Source organism: Ostrinia nubilalis, chromosome Z, assembly GCF_963855985.1.
Source record: "Ostrinia nubilalis chromosome Z, ilOstNubi1.1, whole genome shotgun sequence".
In the NCBI taxonomy this organism is placed as follows: Eukaryota; Metazoa; Arthropoda; class Insecta; order Lepidoptera; family Crambidae; genus Ostrinia; species Ostrinia nubilalis.
In genome coordinates, this window is record NC_087119.1 from 9,260,651 (window position 1) to 9,278,487 (window position 17,837).

Below are 17,837 nucleotides of genomic sequence, written 5' to 3' on the forward strand. Positions count from 1 at the left end.
CCTACCTGATACAAGTATTAATAGATACATAAGAATGTATTCGAAAATATTAAACCTTTATTTAAAAAATCCTTTGATAAGACATGCTAGAAAGCATTTCCTCTTGAATGGAAACGCACTGCCATTATTGTCGATGGATTTTCTAAGAAAATTTTCTTTGATAGATTGCAGATGTGTGCCCTTTAGATTTTCTTCAATGTGCTAGGCACTTTGATGTAGAACACCGTAAATCTTCAAAGGAATAAAACAAACTATCAATTTGTAACATACTTTTGTGTCGCCCGAATCAAGCGTTTTCTGCTAACCGTGAGTAGGATTGATAATACCCTCTTTGAAAGGTACGCAAATTATTTTAAGTTATTTTGGTACTCTCTAATTAGTATCTCAGAGTTTATTTACCAAGGATGTGATACCATATATGTGTTGAATTAAATACGTGTGGTAAACAAATGGTAGCGTTGCGAGATAGAGTCAAAAATATTTCCATTAAAGCTATAATCAAGAGTTGAAGTTAGCGTGATGATATTATAGCCTTCCTCGATAAATGGTCTATCTAACACTGAAAGAATTTTTCACATCGGACTTAGTAAGATCCTGAGATTAGCGCGTTCGAATAAACAAACAAACTCTTTACAGCTTTATACCTAATATTAGTAAGTATAAATAAGTAAATGGAACTAAATAAAAAAAACTTTTTTAAAAACAAGCTTTATCCTGAAATGCAGTTGTACTAAAACGAAAAAAATAATTGTATGCTTGGTTCAAAGAATTTCGAAAGCTTGTATCGCGCATGGAATTTATTCCTCTTTTTTTCTGTTTGCGCTACAAGCTTTCGAAATTCTTTGAACCAAGCATACAATTATTTTTTTCGTTTTAGTACAACTGCATTTCAGGATAAAGCTTGTTTTTAAAAAAGTTTTTTTTATTATAATTTTATTTTACACTTTTTAGTTGTATCTCAATCTCTGGGTCATTATTTAGCACCAAAGTGCTCGAGAAGTCGAATCCAACGAACCCAAACTCGATAAGAATCCGCCGTTTCGTTTAGGAGTTCCTATGGCCACCTCCTGAGTACATCATCAGGACCCTGGACATCATCTAGCACCCATTCTTTTTTCATTGTACGTCAATGACATCCCCAAATATCCGAATACGGATTTAGCCCTCTTTGCGGACGACACCGCACTCTACAAGTCCGGACGTAATCGGAATTACGTCATCTTGGCGCTCCAACGCGCAGTCACACAATTAGGCGAATGGTTCAGGAAGTGGCGTATCGAGGTAAATCCCGAAAAAAGTGCAGCAGTGTACTTTTCTAGGGCTTTGTCTGCGAAACGTCCTCCGGTTCGCACTCGTCCTAATGTCCCCACCCATCTCACCTTGTTTGAACAAATTATTCTTTGGAAGAGTGAGGCCAAGTACTTAGGTGTCACCCTCGACCAGAGATTATCGTTCGCTCCGCACCTCAGACGTGTCTTGAGCCATGCGAACAACTACACCCACCGACTCTACCACCTAGTTGGAAGGAAAAGTAAATTGTCACTTAGGAATAAGTTGACAATTTACAAAACCTGCATCCGTCCAGTGTTGACTTACGCCCAGTCCGGTGTTTGCTCACACTTCCTGCACAGTCCTTAAGAAATTCCAGACCCTCCAAAACAAATTCTTACGCCAAGACGCGGATGCCCCGTGGTTCGTGCGTAACACGAATCTCCATAGAGATTTCGAGATCCCATCGATTGATCACTTTATAAAAGAAGCCTCTCGCCGCTACTTTGATAAAGCGATCAACCACAAGAACCCTCTTATCGTTAGCGCCGCCACGTACACACCCCAGAAAGATGTCGCTGCCCAATACCGACAACCTAGGCATGTTCTAGACGACCCGGACGATCCTATTACCGAATTTCTGAACACAGACATCACTGCCTTAAGCACGCCAACTACTCCACAACACAGTAGCTCGTTACACCGTACTCGCCGGCGAGTACTAGGCCCTGCCTTCCATTTCGGACGGTACAGACATGTACCGGGCCGGTTCTCCCCAATCCGTCCCCCGGACACGGCCTGAGCCGAGGTCCGAGCCTACCGTGGCGCCCTCAGGCCACGTCCGTAGTCCCCCTCGATCGGGCCCACTAGAGTGAGCCCACCGTAGGCTGGACTTTGGTCCAACACCGCGGTGGGCAACCCTCTAGTTGGGTTCGCCACTGATCGGGCGCTTTATGCGCTCGATACTGCCCGATCGCGAACGTCGGTCTGCGACAAGCGCGCGTCCCTTCAAAAAAATCATCTAGCACTTAACTGCTTGAAAAGACAAATCCAACGAACCCAAACTCGATGAGTTTCTGCCTTTTCGTTTAGGATTTCCTATGGCCACCTCCTTAATCCATCATAAGGACCCTGGAGATCATCTAGCACTAAACTGCTCGAAAAGACAAATCCAACGAACCCAAACTCGATGCGCTTCCGTCGTTTCGTTTAGGAGTTCCTATGGCAACCTCCTGACTCCATCATCAGGACCCTGGACATCATCTAGCACTAAACTGCTCGAAAAGAAAAATCCAACGAACCCAAACTCGATGAGTTTCTGCCGTTTCGTTTAGGAGTTCCTATGGCTACCTCCTTAATCCATCATAAGGACCCTGGAGATCATCTAGCACCAAACTGCTCGAAAAGACAATTCCAACGAACCCAAACTCGATGCGATTCCGCCGTTTCGTTTAGGAGTTCCTATGGCCACCTCCTGACTCCATCATCAGGACCCTGGACATCATCTAGCACTAAACTGCTCGAAAAGAAAAATCCAACGAACCCAAACTCGATGAGTTTCTGCCGTTTCGTTTAGGAGTTCCTATGGCCACCTCCTTAATCCATCATAAGGACCCTGGAGATCATCTAGCACTAAACTGCTCGAAAAGACAAATCCAACGAACCCAAACTCGATGAGTTTCTGCCGTTTCGTTTAGGAGTTCCTATGGCCACCTCCCTAATCCATCATCAGGACCCTAGACATCATCTAACACTAAACTGCTCAAAAAGACAAATCCAACGAACCCAAACTCGATGCGATTCCGCCGTTTCGTTCAGGAGTTCCTATGGCCATCTCGTGACTCCATCACCAGACCAGCTCAATGGTACCATAACATTGCATTGTCATCGTACTTACATAAGTATACCAAATTTCAGCTCAATCGGTTGAGGAGAAGTGGTCTTAAATTCCGTTGCAAGATTTGTCCCACACATACTAATGAAGTCAATTTAAAGCTTGTAAAAATAGACCTACAATACGGACTGCTTCTCTTAAAGAAAGAGGCAAAAGTGACGTAAACTGAATAAAATGTAGGTATGTTAAAAAAGACACGAAATATGTAAAAAAGTAAAATACTTATATTTGATTAAAAACGAATGTTTGCTAAATGCTAAGAGAGTTGAATTCTTGAATCGAAGAATGTCGGTTCAATTCTCAGGCCGCACGAGTTTCCAGTGTTTCGGTAAGACATGCAGGCTTGAGTTAATCTTGTAAATGTCCGAACAAAGATTAAGGTCTTCAGAAGATACGCCGTCAATTTGATTATCGTCTATCCAAGTCAAAAAATCGTGTAGCGAATACGTAAATAGGTCATCGCCATCATAATCCATCTTTTATATCCAGGATCGCGTCTGAAGTCCAGTCGTTTATCTCTTAAGTAATCAGGAAAATTGCCTTATCCAATTCCTTTTCTTCATTTCTTCAAGAACTACAGGGGCCAGATCTTGATCAGTGGTTCCATAGGCGTTTGATCCAACTAATTCCACCGTAGTGGAAGATGCAGACGTTATAAGGCCATGCACGTACATATCTTCTACCGATGATTGGGTGCCATGTATCCGTGTAAAATGGTCGTGAATCTGAAATAACTATTTAACTTGGAGCGCAGTGATCTAACTTGCATTCAATAAAATATATCAAAAATAACTATAAGTATAGCCTGACCAGGAACATAAAAACCCTGGCATAGAGGCGCTTCAATTGCATTTGATAGTGCAACACTGAGTACAGTCGTACATGTGTTAAATTAATAGGCTAAATTTATGTATCAGGATTCAGGATTACGGGCTAATTTGATATTTTCATAAATTAACGAACAATATTACTAAAGGTAACCTGGTTTAAATAAATTAAATGAAACCATCAATCGAGCTAGTAGGATTTATTTTATTATTCATCAATAATCAAATTCAGAACTTGAATATTCAACTGCAATGTCTGCTCATGAACGCTTCCAACTCGGTACTTCTTTCCCAATTCCATAAAATTCAAAACTTAGAAAGTGACAAAAAACTTTAAAATAGGTAGTTGAAACAGACTACAGCTAATTTTCATAGTGGACTGTACTATACGATAAACATGTCAGTCAATTTGACAACCTTTGTCGGAAACATTATTCAATGAAAATATTGTCCGAACCCTTAGTATTTCTCTTCGACAAATACATTAACACATCGTGAACCACTTTTCTTTCACGACTATAAAAACATTTTAGCAATTTAATTCACAAAATCAATTGCAAACATTTAAAATAAAGTTTGTTTACACTTTGACAACAATAGACTGACATGCAAGGTGACATGTCAATGAAGTTTTCAGTTACTGTTGCCATTAAAAGAAATTAGTACCATTAGTTTTCCGCAACATGGCGAGGGTTTTTATGTTCCTGGTCAGGCTATAAATAAAAGCGAAATTAAAGTTATTCAAACATTCTCACTCAAACAACAAAGAAACAGCTTAAATATAATGTAGCAAAATAGTTCACCAGGCAGAAAATCGTAGAACCAATCGCAGCGTAATATTCGACACGTTCGGCGAGAAAGTTCCGTGCATTTTGCGCTGCAGACGCGTGCACTCCCCACGGCGGCAGGCTGCAGACTGAACTGCGGCCCCCGCCTCGCCGCGCGCCCCCCTCGCGTAGCGATGTCCTTGAAATGGGTTATTATTGTGTTGCACGCTATTTCGAGCTTGCCCTCCCGTGCCCTAGGCATTTGCGAGAATGCAACGGTGCGCGAACGCTTCAATAATATTGCGATATTTATCAATAAAGATTCGCCATGAAATCTACTATCACGACTATAACTTCTAATGTGTGAAACACATTACTGGATGTCAAATAATACCTATATTACCATATATGTGTGTATAATTTTTTCGTACGTTTTACTTTACGGATACATCTGTTTATAGCCTGACCAGGAACATAAAAACCCTCGCCATGTTGCGGAAAACTAATGGTACTAATTTCTTTTAATGGCAACAGTAACTGAAAACTTCATTGACATGTCACCTTGCATGTCAGTCTATTGCTGTCAAAGTGTAAACAAACTTTATTTTAAATGTGCGCAATTGATTTTGTGAATTAAATTGCTAAAATATTTTTATAGTCGTGAAAGAAAAGTGGTTTGCATTGTGTCAAAGTATTTGTCGAAGAGAAATACTAAGGGTTCGGACAATATTTTCATTGAATAATGTTTCCGACAAAGGTTGTCAAATTGACTGACATGTTTATCGTATAGTACAGTCCACTATGAAAATTAGCTGTGGTTTGTTTCAACTACCTATTTTAAAGATTTTTGTCACTTTCTAAGTGTTGAATTTTATGGAATTGGGAAAGAAGTACCGAGTTTGAAGCGTTCATGAGCAGACATTGCAGTTGAATATTCAAGTTCTGAATTTGATTATTGTTGAATAATAAAATAAATCGTACTAGCTCGATTGATGGTTTCATTTAATTTATTTAAACCAGGTTACCTATAATAATATTTTTTCGTTAATTTATGAAAATAACAAATTAGCCCGTAATTCTGAATCCTGATACATAAAGTTAGTCTATTAATTTAACACAGGTACGACTGTACTCAGTGTTGCACTATCAAATGCAACTGACGCGCCTCTATGCCAAGGTTTTTATGTTCCTGGTCAGGCTATACATTAGAAAAACATAAAAAGAAAATTATGTAGGAAAATACCGACTAAATCCATACATAAATTATAAAGTAGGTAGTAGTACGTAGTACTTATTATTATTCTGTGGTAGTAGTTAGTAAAAATATTTTTCAAAAACAAGCTTTTAATGCGCTAAAATGAATAAAATTAAATATAAATTGTTTCAAACCCATCAACTTATTACTTTACTCAATTTATATGACTAAAAGCTTGCCGCGAGATTAAGATAGTACATTAAGAATTTACCTATTTGATTTTTTTTCTCAGATCAGACTTTTAGCAAGATCATGCTACGCTAATTAATGATTTACTTGTAAATCTCGCGACAAGCTTTTAATCATATAAATTGAGTAAAGTAATAAGTTGATGGGTTTGAAACAATTTATATTTTATTTTATTCTTTTTAGCGCATTAAAAGCTTGTTTTTGAAAAATATTTTTTTATTCCAATTTTATTTTTGACTTTTTAGTATTTATAATGCGGGATTGAAAAGTTAATATTTGTTGAAACATTTTTTGTTAAGTCACAGCGTTAACGATAATGTCAAATAATGAGTTTATATACCCTCATAATATTCAGCTCTCAGCTCGTGCTCATCTTTGCAATGGGCTTCTAATCAAAATAAAACTACAATCATACTAAATGAAACGAACATTTCCATTTGATAGGGTTATAGATATTATCTAGGCCAACGTACTCTTTAAGACGAATTAAATGAGCCCAAAGTCAACGGGGCTGTGTCGCTTTATTGCGGAGTTCCTATGGCCACCTTCCACTCCATCATCAGACTGGTTAACATATAAGTAGGATTGAAGTCATACTCGATGAGGTAGTGTCGCTTTAGTGTGGAGAATTCGTATGCCCACCTTTCAGCTCCATCATCAGACCCTAGTTATCATAATTATGTGATTGAAGTGCTCGTTAATACGAATTACCAAACTCGACGAAGTTGTGTCGTTTTATTACGTAGTTATTATGGCTACCTTCCAGCTCCATCATTAGACCCTAGTTATCATTATAGGATTGAAGTTCTCGTCAATACGAACCAAATGAGCCCAAACTCGATGAGGTTGTGTCGTTTCAGTGCGGATTTCCTATGGCCACCTTCCGGCTCCATCATCAGACCCTGGTTACCATATAGGATGGAAGTTCTCGTCAATACAAAACAAATCAAATGAGCCCAAAGTCGATGGGGTTGTATCGTTTTATTGCGAAGTTCCTATGGCCACCTTCCGGCTCCATCATCAGACCCTGGTTACCATATGGTATTGAAGTTCTTGTCAATACGAATTAAATGAGCTCAAACTTGATGGGGTTGTGTCGTTTTATTGAGAAGTTCCTATGGGCACCTTCTGGTTCCATCATCAGACCCTGGTTACCATATAGTAAAGTAAAGTAAAGTAATGTTTATTTCTCACCAACATAACAGATAATATTATGATAACAAACAATCAGTGAAAACAAAGTAAGAATGTTGGTGGGTTGATACCTGATCTAGGAAGATTCCTGTGTCTCAGGTTACCAACCCTCCACCCCATACAATGGTCTATGTTATAAATAAATAGATTATATTTTATTAACATTTAAGAAAATAACAATTATAAAAGTATGAGAATTTTCTAAGGTAGAGAAAAAAAAAAAAAAAATTTCGACTCGAAAAGTATTAAAAATATTATGCGGGTAGTATGCAAAAACTTACATATGTATGGCAGCAGCTACTTCGCCTGGGTAAAAAAGTATTGCTTGTGGTACAAGTTATGAGCTGTTGGCTTAATCTAAAATTAATGGTGGAGCTATGTTTACAATACAGTAAATATTGCGTGAATAAATAGGTATTACAGAATAGAAGTGTTTTTTATTACTATAAAAATGAAACTTAATCTTAAGTACACTATTGAAATTACAAGTAGGCATAGGTGAGGTTTATTCGTGCGTGTGTGTGTATGTGTGCGACTGTCTGGATGTCTACATGTTTGTCACTCTTTCTCGCAAAAACTACTGAACGGGTTTCGATGAAACTTCACAGTATTATTTTTCATAACCAAGTATAACATAGGTATAGACTACAATTTATGACGATCTGTGACAAAACAAATTTCACGCGGGTGAAGCCGCGGGCAAAAGCCAGTAAGTGCCTATTTGCATTATTTTATTTTATGAATAGATATGAGTTTAATGGTCTGCAAATTATTTAATTTTAAAGATATTCTCTGTTTGGGTATAATTAAGTGCTAGCAAAATTTTTTTCATTGTAGTTTTGAGTCGTTCTTTATTTAATTGAACAATTTGATTTTGATCATTGAAATATCTATATAGGTACGGACCCATGTAGAATAATTGACGCCTACCAAACACAGTGTTTATAGTTGGAACTGGAGTTCGAACCCGTCTTTTACCTTGAGGTAGCTGGGCTAGGTCTATATTTGGGTGGTGGCGGAGTACAGAGTTAAATATGTACAATTGTCGGACCGTTAAAAGTTGAGTCTCCGCATAAAATTTTTCAGTGGAATATTTTCTGGGCTTATGGGTCATAACTTTAATAACTGATCGTTGGGCTCGTTCCAACTCCAAGAGATGGCAGGGTGCGGCCCCACCCCACACCGTGACACAGTACGTCAACAGTGATTGACAAAGAGCGAGATATATATTTTTAATAAGTTTCAGATCTGCAGAATCTCGAAGATTCCTAAAAATAGGCAGAAGTTTCCGAATTCGTTTGCTCAATGCTGTAATTTGTGGACGCCAGTTTAGGTTCTTGTCTACTATTATTCCTAGGTACTTATGATTGTCTGTTTGCAGTAGGGGAGCACAATCACAGTCAACGTCCGAGCCACAAGCGGAATAGGATTGAAGTTCTCGTCAATACGAATTAAACGAGCCCAAACTCGATGAAGTTGTGTCGTTTTATCGGAAGTTCCTATGGGCACCTTCCGGTTCCATCATCAGACCCTGGTTACCATATAAGATAGAAATTCTCGTCAATACGAATTAAATGAGCCCAAAGTCGATGTGGTTGTGTCGTTTCAGTGCGGATTTCCTATGGCCACCTTCCAGCTCCATCATCAGACCCTGATGGCTACCATATAGGATTAAAGTTCTCGTCCATACGAATTAAACGAGCCCAAACTTAAAAGGCTCGTGTCATTTTATTGCAGAGCTCCTATGGCTACCTTCCAGCTCCATCATCAGATCAGCTCCATGTCATCATAATATTGCATTGTCATCCGACTTACACATGCATGCAAAATTTCAGCTCAATGGGAAACCGGGAAGTTGGTCAATTTTAAGTTGTAAGATTTGCCCACACCAGTGAAAGTAAATAAGCTTGTAATAATAATATGTAATAATAAAAATATCCATTATCATAAACTCTTTAATGACTAATCAAGTACAATACCTCACGTTTGTATGAAGACTATCCATTTAGAGTCTAGTCTAAGCCCCTAGCTAGAGCTAGTATCACTAAGTAACTCAAAGAAAAAGTAGGTAGGTACTTTATGAATTTTATGATCCTCTCTTTGAAATTGAGGACCTAGTATGTATGATTAACTTTCTAATGTATGTTTCCTATAACTAATTTAGAGAAACCTTTCTCTTTCAAGAAATCTTAAGAATAATAATAGAAATAAATTCTAAGAATATTGTCTCCTATTAAGTGACATCGAATAATATCAGAGTTTTGTACCGTGTAAGTTATAAGAGAACAATGTTGTTGTAATAATGCTGGGTGCATTATTGAAAAAATGAACAATTTTATTGTTTATTTTTTCAATAATGCACCCAGCATTATTGAAAAAATAAACAATAAAATAACGATTGTCCGTTTCGTAATTTACAAAGAAATCAATTACACTTAAATATTATTAAAACTTCACAAGGTTTGACCTGAAAAGAACAAGGGTATTTTCAGTCCATTCATATTATTGTTTTTCTGCAAAAACAAAATTACCAGTTCCCGGAGGTAATAAAATTTAAAACATATTTACATTTCGCAGTTCCCTAACAAATCCAGTTCAGGTTAAATTCTCGAAAATTAAAAAGCTTTTACCAACTGCAATCAACGAAATAGCACAAATAAAGTTCAGAATCAATCTTGATTTAATAAATATCCTTTTGCGTTTTTGCGTTAATTATTTTGTAGTGTAGTTATTTTTATTTGCGCATTGTCAGGTAGTAAGCCACTATCGTCGTGAATTATGTTAACCTAGATGTTAGCGTTAAGCTAAAGTTTGAATCTAGATTTGCTTGCGAAACCTAGGTGAGCTCAGTTGCGGTTGATCGATCTTAGATTTTATTTATTCCCGTAATCTAGAAATTGCAGTAGTGGGTACTACTGGGTAGTCATAACGTCTAGCCAGAGTAGAGCCTAAAATAGGCACTCAACGCGGTCACACGTCCCAAAACCCTGTACCGCCTCAACCGTGTGTAAAAAACAAGAATTTAAGTTACTAAATACAGCAAAATTTAAGATAAGGTGGGTCACGTCACGTATACCCACCCCCTCTATTAGGCGCTGAGTCCGAGTGGTGGAGTAGGTAGGCTGTAGGCATTACCCAAAACACTCCTCAATTGGGGAAACCTGAAGTATTTGAGGTCAAAAAAGTTATCATGTTTTTACTTTCGTTCACTGATCTTGTTACCGTCTAATCTATCTAAGTAACTTGTACAATTTCATTTCGAAGTGATCAAGATGTTTGTTAGTAAGTGTTAGGAATGGTTCCACCACAATTTTATAGTCCAGCGGTCGACGGGATCGAACTACGTAGCGTCACTAGAATCGTTAATCGGCAATGGTGACACGTTAAGCTTTGGGCTATTGTCTTCGTGACTGTTAAAGTTAAGGATTCAGCGGTTTTAGCCAAATGCCATCAGGTGATTGTAGAGTACGACACAAGTGAGAATTTTTGTATAAATAAATCAAGGGTATTAACAAGTAATGTCTTTCAAGCAGAATGACGACCAGCGTTCGACGACCACGGCCAGCGACGAAGATGGTTCTGTCACTCCGCGCTCGGTGCGCTTCGTCGAACGCCAGGAGCATTCAGAGGAGGACCCAGCTCAAACTCCAGCGCCCAAGTCCGAACCAGAACCGCCTCAGACAACGGACAACGAAACCAGCACGCAAAAGGACTACAGTACTAATACAGCACACAGGTACGGATTTAAAGCTTAATCCAACGCGCTTACCTAATTGGTTCCTAAGTCCTAACTAGCAATGATGGATATGCGCGAAGGATTTGAACTGTATACCCCTTACTAATAGATAGTTACGAAAACAGCCATGTCAATGAAATGTTAAAATAAGATTTTCACACTAAACGTCGCGTTAACTAATAAATAGTATTCAACCCACGCATAAACTTTATTAGGTAATAGGTAAGGAGCTATAATACCTTTAGTGAAAAGCTCAAAATCAATGGTGAAAGTTTGTAATTTTAGGTAGGGCTTGGCATTTGTCACTTCGATTAATTTATCATTAAAGTTAGCTGAAACTTAGAAGGACTTCATAATTTACTAAGCTTTCTATTGTGAAAAGCAATACTTTCTAAGTATCAACACTATCAACTTTAACGAAGCCCTCAAAATTGAGCACGGAAATTAAAAAACTCCCGACAAAATCTGGAGCAGCGTTAAATATTTCACTTCTACTTAGTGTTGTGGGAAATATGAGGCTTGAGGCTTAAGATGTAACAATGCCTTTTATCTAGCCTTCCTATACGGCGTGCCATTCAATATGAAAATACCCTATAAAGTGGAAGCATATGAGCAGCATACGTGAGACTGTTAACGCGACATTTTATACATATAATGCTCATATGTTAAACACAATAGAACCTCTTAGACTGATTTACTGATGCAAATAAAAGTGGTACATGGAGGGGATAAAAGACAATTTTTCTTTTTAGATTAGAAACGCCGCTTATCCTGACGATCAACACGCCGAAAACCAATTCGGCGGTGCAGCAACTGTTCAATAGCGGCAGGCCGCCGCCGCCTGCCATCGAGCCGCAGCTCGTCACTTCAGAGACGCTCAGGTATAAGATCGTTTCATCTACCAATTTTTCGTCATGGGAAGCGCGGAGTGCGGGGAGTTTGCAATCCGAGCGTCATCATTGTAAATATTGTAATATGCGTGAGCACTCATGGATAATTTAACGTGTACCGATAACACTCAAACTGACGAATGGTGGATGAAGTGGTGAATGGAGCGGAAGAATGGTGAGGCGCGTCTTCGTGGATGAAACGATCTATATGCTATTTTAAATACTGACCAACCGCCGTAATTGTTTGGTCGAAGCCAAAGCTAACGCCAGACGGCTACGTAAAAAAAGTTTTTTTCAAAGCAGTATTTACGGCAACTACTAAACGAGAAGCATTGGCAGGGCTTAAAAAACAACTGGGATGTGTTATAAGGCTTTTCAAAAGCTTTTTACAACCACTAAAGTTAATCTCTTGTTAATGATATACCCATCTAACTAAGATTATATTGACTGTATATCTTAAGATTTCTAGATTAGTTAGTTTTAATTAGGTAGTTCTTTAATTTAGCCCTGGTAAGAATCTTTCACATATGGTTACAACTTCGACAAATTGAACATAGCAAAAGGTTTCTTTCACCGATGTCTTTTTTTTGCCAAACGTGGCAGAGCAATTTCGGACAACATTTTACCAAAAACATTTTCTGAAAATTTCAACTTACCGCACCCTAATTCGTGAAAATAGTTATAGTCCAGTAGAATTAGCTTTTAAATCGGAAATAATTCCTACAAAAGATTTTATTGTTTTAATGGCTTCATTGGTTGCCCATTAAGACTCTCCTAAGTTTTCGACTTCGACGGAGTTGTGCTTAAGTGGTGGGGGCCCCCGAAAGAGGCATTTTTTCGGTTTTCCGGTTATACCGCGTAAAGGACTTACCCTATCAAAAAGTGGTCTTCATGGCGGTTGAAGGGCACTTAATCCTGCATTTTCAGGAGAGTGTCAGGAAGAGGTGCAGCAACCGCAGTTAAGGAACGGCTGGGACGAACAAGGATAAGCGAATCAAACTCGTGAGCCTTGTTAGGGTTACACTGGTTAAGGCGACCCTTTACAAGGCTTGGAAGCATGTGGGTAACAAGCCATTGGACGTGGAGAGGGTCATTAATTATACACATATTTTCTACTTTGCCGAAAATTTGCACGAGAACGGTTTGTCCAAAACATATGAATTTGGTCTTGTTCAATTCAGGATTAAGTGCCCTTTAACCGTCATGAAGACCACTTTTCGATAGGGTAAGTCCTTTACGTGGTATAACCGGAAAACCGAAAAAACGCCGCTTTCGGGGGCCCCCACCACTTAAGCACAACTCCGTCGAAGTCGAAAACTTAGGAGAGTCTTAATGGGCAACCAATGAAGCCATTAAAGCAAAAAAATCTTTTGTAGGAATTATTTCCGATTTAATCAATTTTTGTGTTTAATTCTACTGGCCTATTAGGGCTCGCTTCTTAAAAGAACACGATCCGAATTTTTTTACGTAAAAGATAAAAGCATTCCTCACATTTGTGTCCAAAAATCAACTGATCGTGGGACAGACGGTCTAAAAATGTTTTAATAGGACATTGAACCAACAATTCTATTTTCATGTTTCAAACTTTTTATCATCAAACCAATTATTATTTCTTTCTCTAACAAACACGGACGCCGGGGGTAGAAATATTATCATAATCCCAATTAATACAATATGCGACACTGGAGCTAATCTCTTAAAATAAAAAAACAATGTTCCACCATTTTCCTGTTCTGAGAAAGTAAACATTTTTGCTAACGTTGTACTGTAGTAGGTATGTAGACCGAGAAAAAAATTAATAGCCTTTAACGTGTGATGACGTCACTACACTGATATTTGCCCGGCCTGTTGTTATGGCAACCAAATATCAGGGACAAATCCCTACATCTATGATATAACGGAGCCTCTGAATTCACGGTTGATGGCACAGGAATAACGTCGTCAACGAAATTGTGACGTTAGTTTACACACATTGTCTTTTTTTAACTGAGTAGATTTCAAAGTAACAATCAACGTTGAATGAAAAAGCAATTTCGAAACAATATAAACATGGGTCTTTTATTTTTACAAATCATTAACAAATTGGATCCGAAAATAAAGTTATTATTCGTAAGCAAAACACGTATCAATGTCGAACAAATCATAACAATATTATTAGAACCATAATTATTACAGTTCTTGGAAAGGCTTTCATTTGAATCAAAAATGGCTAACCGTTGAATGATAATAATAAATAAATCTTTGGACAATTTCACACAGCGCCAGCTAGCCCCAAAGTAAGCAACTTAATGCTTGTGTTATGGGTGCTAGCTTAACGGATATGTTACTGTAAAAGCTCGAATTGGAGTAAATCCTAAGATATTCCAGTAAAACCTAAGATCTACCAATGTCTAATGGTAAATGTCCCAAAAGGTATGCGATTCGAACTCTTACCACCATTTCGTTAGTAAATCTTAGGATTTACATTAATGGCACGGTAAATGTTGAAAAACAAAACATGTCATAACGTGCTCAGCGCATCTCATCATCATCATCAGAAATTACTTCAATTGGAAAAACTCGAATCTATCTTAATATTGAAGTTGCCCTCTTTGTATTTCTAGTCGCTCACTTAGTAATGTAGTCGCACGGACAGAATTTTAATATCTAAAATGGATTAAACATAACCCACTTTTTGTAAGCTCGTTCTGCATTTGATTATATTAATCAATATTCGTCGTTAGTAAAGTTAATTTTTCGCTTACTCAAATTCATTACGCTATTAAAACAGTAAGTATGCCATCATCAGTCGCTAAGTTATTTTTTAGTCGATCGTGTTATAATTCCCCATTAAGAATTACTCATTGTTTTATTCCTAAAACCAACATCTACCAGCTGACAGAGGTAAAACCTAGCATTATACTGAATTCGAATGGTAAAAGCTCGAAAAAATCGTCGTATTTTCAGAAATACTTACATTTACCAACTCATGTCGGTAAATCCTAAGACTTACACTTAAATCTTAAGATTAACCGTAGTTCGAGCTTTTACAGTAACAGATATACTACTTATATACTTTTTTTTTTTTTAAATACATACATATTATACGTAGTAACACCCAGACCCGTCACAGAAATTAAAATTCATCATTTCAATTTCTGCCCGGCCGGGAATCGAACCCGGGACCTCTTGGCATAGTAGTCCGCTCTGAACCACTACACCAAACGGTTGAATAAGTCAATATTCCGGTATTTACTCTCAAACTCTGCGTTGGAAACTGGATTAGTTTCGAACAGCACGGTGCAACGGCTGAAATCTCATTCATTATGTGCCGTACGTATTTTGGACGCCTCCGGTTGATTATTTTATTCCAAGCTGAACTTTATCCCTTTAACTCTTTAGTCTACGCCTGAAATGTAGCAAACTATTATTTAGAAAGAAAGAAAGAAGAAGAAAGAAATAAAATTTCGACATTGTATTTGAACGTAACCGCTTGAATTTATTAAATTGGCTTAGTAGTTATGCCATACATTATGCAGTCGCAGATGACATGGTTACAATATCAATTTTGTACAATTTGTACAGCCTATATTAGCTGGTGGATGGGTGATAATATCGGCCTCCATTTTGCCTTGCCATGGTCCGGTAACGACGGACTTATCCAGGCCAATGATTTTCTAACCATCCCATGTCCTTTTATTCCGCCAATCCGTTATTTCTCATTCTTATGTACCTATATCAGTCAATTTCACTTCTCGCCAAATCCAAGACCTCAGTAGGTATAATTCAACATCATACTACAACATCAAAGTTCAGGCGCCATTTACGAAGTTATTAGTTGAGGTTGACAGTTTTTCCCAAAACTTGACGTTTAAAAGCCGAGGTTACTGAATAACCTCAGGTGTCAATTCACAACACATTAATAATTGATCTTAAAATGCAAGCATTCAGTCCCCTGATTGCAATCAATTAGCACCTAATTGATCCTGGAAATTTCGTGGAAAGGGGAGCAAAATTGATTTGCACGCTAATGATTGACGCGTCCGTAAGCCGCTTGCCCGCTACCAAGCGGCGCTTTTGTCTGCTGATACCGTCAACAGCACAACAGACTTATTCATTTCTGTTGCAAAACAGCCCCTATTACAACTACATAAGAATGATGTTCTGGTGTTCTGTTTGACGTGCGTACGTTTGTATAGCCTGCTTCAAACATGGGAAAATACAAATAGGGCTCAAAATATCGTTTATTCCAGGCCATCCGTTATGAAGTGTCGATCGCTTTGTCTATATTTAAATTTTCTGAATAGTATTATTTATTGCATTTTACACTTAGTGACAATTTCTGTCGTCTGTTTCGTCGTAACAAATGCGCGTAGAGAACGGTCGGTGGGGGAAGAATTTGAAGAAAAAATTGTGTGGTTCTTGGTGCGATGTAATAGATTATTGAGTATAGACCAAATAGGCAATAAAGATAAGTTAATTATTAATTCATTTTATATTATAGTCAACAAATAATTGATCGTATTTTAATTAACTGACAAAACGTATTTACCGGAGTTCCAGTAACGTAACGTGGGTAATTATGCCGCGTAAAATAATTAAAAGTGCAAAATTGCTACGCTCATGTAGTAAGTAGGTATCTGAAAACAGGAATGTAGCTGACATGAAGTCAGCAGACTAAACTTTATTTGAAGCACTAAAATGGTACATTGATAATGTTGATGTAGTCTGTAATTTAAATTATTTGCTCTCTTCAATTTGTGACGCACAGCGGTGGCCTTTGATGGCACAAAATGTAAACATATTTGAATAAGACTCGTTTGAATCAAATGGATGCGTCGCAATTCCCGTATTGATACTGTCATTTGAGGTTTAAGTACTACCTACTTTACTAATATAACCTACGATATGGTGTATAAAACAAATAGTTCATTAACATAGTTGTTATTCGATTATGGGTAAAATCGGAAGGGAATACTAACTAAATTAAGAACGATGTTTATAAAACTGTAGCCACCTAATGTGTTTTAAAACACAACATGACTGTGTAACTTTGTGCATTGGAATGGCGGTTTTTGGCGTAATTACTTCAAAGGGCGCAACGCAACGTAACCCATAAATTTTCGATGGCTCCTACGTATACTGGCGTAAGTGAAAAAAGTAAATTTTACAGGAGAGCCATTTTAGTGGCCAGAACCATATTTTTGGGTCATATGTTCTGACCTACTAAAACGAATTTAATGAAATTTCACATTTAGACTTAACATGTAATGCTTTTGCTACTGCTGTTATCAATTTTTATATTTTTCTTATATATTTTGAGATTTTACGCATTGCCCTTTTACGTCGGCATATTTCTATAATTTCATGTATATTGTTCAACGTAAAGAGACTTAAATGACAACGTAAATATAATATTTTAAGCGATTACTCTCTTTATTTATGCATGTAATTATTTTAATTGTTATCATGTGCTATATCAATAATAAATCAGTTAGAAAAAGTCGTTTAATGTACCGTTTTACGTTTTAACGCAAATACGCCCATATACTGTGCTCGAGATTTAGTTAGGTCTTTTAACATAATGTGTCATATTTTTAAAAAATATAAATAACTTGAAAAAATCGAATTGCCTAAGGCGGGAATTGAACCCACGATGCCTTAGGCAGTTCGATTTTTTCAAGTCATTTATAATTTTCAAATTAGTTTGAGATGCGACTCTTAACGCTAAAAATTAAATAACTATATAATGTGTCATAATTTATAAATAAAACAATTTGCTAAATATTTTCATGGCTTTATTTAAGATTTGGATTATAAAAAATATATGTTTATGT

At 37.4% G+C, this 17,837-nt stretch overlaps 1 protein-coding gene across 1 annotated transcript in view; it reads left to right on the top strand.

Moving 5' to 3' along the window:
* The window catches only part of LOC135086933 (uncharacterized), a 103,579-nt gene that overhangs the window by 74,075 nt on the left and 11,667 nt on the right, over positions 1-17,837 (top strand). The window contains exons 4-5 of the mRNA XM_063981756.1: positions 10,929-11,131; positions 11,884-12,012. Of these exons, the coding sequence (XP_063837826.1) occupies positions 10,929-11,131; positions 11,884-12,012 (332 nt within the window). The remainder of the gene's footprint in view (positions 1-10,928; positions 11,132-11,883; positions 12,013-17,837) is intronic.